The sequence below is a fragment of the Bombina bombina genome, chromosome 2, assembly GCF_027579735.1.
Source record: "Bombina bombina isolate aBomBom1 chromosome 2, aBomBom1.pri, whole genome shotgun sequence".
Lineage (NCBI taxonomy): Eukaryota > Metazoa > Chordata > Amphibia > Anura > Bombinatoridae > Bombina > Bombina bombina.
The window spans coordinates 1,105,377,578-1,105,381,004 of NC_069500.1; the positions used below are offsets into that span (position 1 = coordinate 1,105,377,578).

At 39.4% G+C, this 3,427-nt stretch overlaps 1 protein-coding gene across 1 annotated transcript; it reads right to left on the reverse strand.

Moving 5' to 3' along the window:
* Positions 1-410: 410 nt before the first annotated feature.
* Positions 411-1,676, reverse strand: LOC128648174 (calcium-binding protein 39-like). The gene has a single exon (XM_053700831.1). The coding sequence runs from the start codon at positions 1,582-1,584 to the stop codon at positions 622-624; it is 963 nt and encodes a 320-aa protein (XP_053556806.1). The 5' UTR covers positions 1,585-1,676; the 3' UTR covers positions 411-621.
* Between the last annotated feature and the right edge of the window lie 1,751 nt (positions 1,677-3,427).

Below are 3,427 nucleotides of genomic sequence, written 5' to 3' on the forward strand. Positions count from 1 at the left end.
TTTTCGATAACTTTGGAGATTGCTGTACAACCCTTTTCTAGAGGCTTTTCTCGCTTGACAGAGGAGTGCCAAATCCAGAGAAGACAAGAGAATGCTAAATCACATCCACTAATTGCACTAAATGACTTCTCCGTATTATGAGAATTGTGAGTGTGAAAAGCTTGAGAAAAAAGTTCTGAATAATTTATATGGAGTATGTTGAAAAAACTTCATCAGCAGTATGAGCTGGTACAACTCATCTGACAGACCCTTTTTGGTACTGGCTCACACAATAAAATATATATCTACCAGTCTTTTTTAAACACCCAAATCTAAAATTCATATTCCAACATACCTGATTAAGAACGTATTTACCTGGTCATATATATATATATATATATATATATATATATATATATATATATATATATATATATATATATATTTTAAGTTTTAATATAAAACCTTTATACTCTTGGCAGCTAATAAACTAAATTGAAACAAACAGAGGCACTGACAATGCCATAACAATTTAAAACACTTATTTAGATAATTTCGGGTAGATGCCAATCAGAGAAATCAATGAGGCTTTCATGGAGTAGGTTTTTTCAAGTCTCGTATCTGTTTGATCAAGTAATTCTTCTAATCAAAGAATTGTTCGTCATCTGTTCTCTCTTTTTGGAAGCTGCTCAGGAATTCAATTAACTTGGTTTGTTTTTTTAACAGGATGTCCACAATTGGCTGTGTTTTGTTTGTATTTGCCACAAATACCTTAAACACATGAAATGCTTCAAACTGAATGTTTGGGCTCTTATCTCGAAGCAAATTCATCATGAGCTTCAGGTTTTCTGGCTTGCTTATATATTTTGTCATTGTTGAAAAGTTGTGCCAGTCCAGAATTAGTTCACCTAGCAGCTTCAAAGACTGTCTCTTTGTGACATAGTTCTCGGAGTGAAGAAGTTTTTCATAATCATTAAATATTGTATCATAGTTCTGTTCTAAGAATTCTGCTACCATCAATTTGTGTCTTGTCAACAAATCCTTAAATGTAGCAAAGGCATCAGAAGCTATGTCGAATGTTGACATTTCCACATATTTAAAGAAGTCTCCAAACTGCTCAAAGTAAAGGACGGTTTTGGCAAGCAGTTCATGACGTACACACTCTCGGAGCATTATTCCACAGTGCAGGGCAACTTGTGGGGATTCATATCCTTTTAGTAGTATAAAGAGGATATGCTGATGAGAACTTATATACTCCACAGTGGGACATCGAGTACCAATCTGTCTTCTCAAGACGTTGTTAAATATCTGAGATACGTCCTTCTTGCCCTCAAAGTCTATGAGATGTAAGTTGGCTATCAGCGTCACAAGTAGGCCACTGTTATACAATTCCAGTGCCAGCTGAGCCACGGTCTCTGTCTGAGGTTCTTTGTCTCCTGTACCACACAGAATCTCCTTTGTTGCTTGTAGCGATTTGGAAACCTCTTCAGAGGCCTTTTCAGTCTTTTTGTCTTGCTTTTCTAGTAAGGCCATGTTTTCCTTTAAAGTTTTCACAATTTCAGCCGGATTCTTGTGGGATTTACTGAACAAAGGCATTTTTTTCATTTTATATGGTTTGTGTTTAACACTTCAATATCCCGTAAATCGCCAAGACCTCTGTGTCTTCCTGCTGCTGACTCCACTTCTCGTGTCAGGGAAGAACCCTCAAAAGTTCTTTTATGAGTCGGCTTTCAAAGTCACGACCCTGATCAGAATGAATTTGGCTAGGTAACCCGTAGTGAATGAAAAACTTCTGCCATAGCACTTTGGCAACTGTAGTGGCTTTCTTGTCTTTAGTAGGGTAAGCTTGAGCATACCTGGTGAAATGATCAGTCACTACCAGTACATTTCCTACTCCTGCTGAATCAGTCTCAATACACAGAAAATCCATACAGACTAGATCCATGGGGCCAGAGCTCTTTAGGGGCCCAATTGGCACAGCTCGGGTAGGTAGAGTTTTCCTCTGAATACACCTTCGGCAATTATGACAATGCCTCTCCACAGACTCTCTCATTTTTGGCCAGAAGAAACGATCTTGCACCAATCCAAAAGTTTTGACCACCCCCAGGTGTCCATGTTGGTCATGCAAGGATCTTAGTACCATTCCTCTATACTTTTCTGGTAATACCAACTGTCTTCGTCCTTGGTGATCATGATATTGAATGAGCCTATAGAGAAGTCCCTTCTCAATACTGAAAGGGCTCCATTCTCTCTTGAATAGTTGTTGCAACTCAGCAGGTAATCAGTTCATGTATTTTTGGCACCCATTCTTAACAGCTTTTAATAAGGGGCCCACTGTTAGGTCTTGAGCTTGAGTTTGTTTTTTATCCTCATTACTGATGCTTGTCCACTGGGGCAGGTTAACTGGGTAACACATAGCCTCTGGAACTGCCTCATCACTACAACTGAGTGAGTCGATGCATCTAAATTCAGAAAAGTTAACCCACCCATCCTCAGTGATAGAGGTCTGACACAATGCCCTTAGTCCAGAGCCAGGAATTTCAATCCAATCTTCTTTATCTGTCTCTGGAGGAAGTCCAGGTCTCCGAGATAAAGCATCAGCTCCCACATTAGTAGATCCAGGCTTGTATTTCAATTAGAAGCTATAGTTGGACAAAGCTACAATCCAGCGATGTCCAGTGGCATCTAGTTTAGCTCTGGTCAAGATATAGGTGAGGGGATTGTTGCCGGTCCTCATCTCAAATTCTGCACCATACAGGTAATCATGTAGTTTATCTACGATAGCCCACTTCAATGTCAGAAATTCTAGTTTATGCACTGGGTAATTCTTTTCAGCTTTAGACAAGCTCCAACTAATGTAGGCAACAGGCCTCAGCCCCTCAGGATGTGCCTGGTGGAAAATGCCTCCAAGCCCTTCCATGCTGGCATCTACATGAAGCACAAATGGTTTCTCAAGATCTGCATATGCCAGTACAGGAGCTTCAGTCATCTTACTTTTAAGTAGCTGAAAAGCCTCTTCACAGGAATTAGTCCACTTATCTCCTATGGGTTTCTTGGAATGCAGGCTCTTCTGCTTGGCATTCTCTCCAGGCTCCAATTTCAGAAGATTGTGAAGACTTCTGGCTATCTTGGAATAACCTTCTACAAAACGGCGGTAGTAACCTGCATAACCCCAAGAATGAACGTAGCTCTTCAATATTCTTTGGTTTTGGCGAATTTACCACTACTTCTATTTTTGCTTGGTCTGTGGCCACACCTTCTGCAGAAACTATATGTCCAACATAAGTCACTGAACTTATTGCAAATTTGCATTTGTCAACTGATAACTTCAGACCTTCAGCTTGCAATCGATCTAACACCCTCAGCAACTTTCTAATTTACTCTTATTATCAATTTTTCTTCATTCTCTTGCTATCTTTATATGAAAAAGAAGACATCTAAGCTTTTT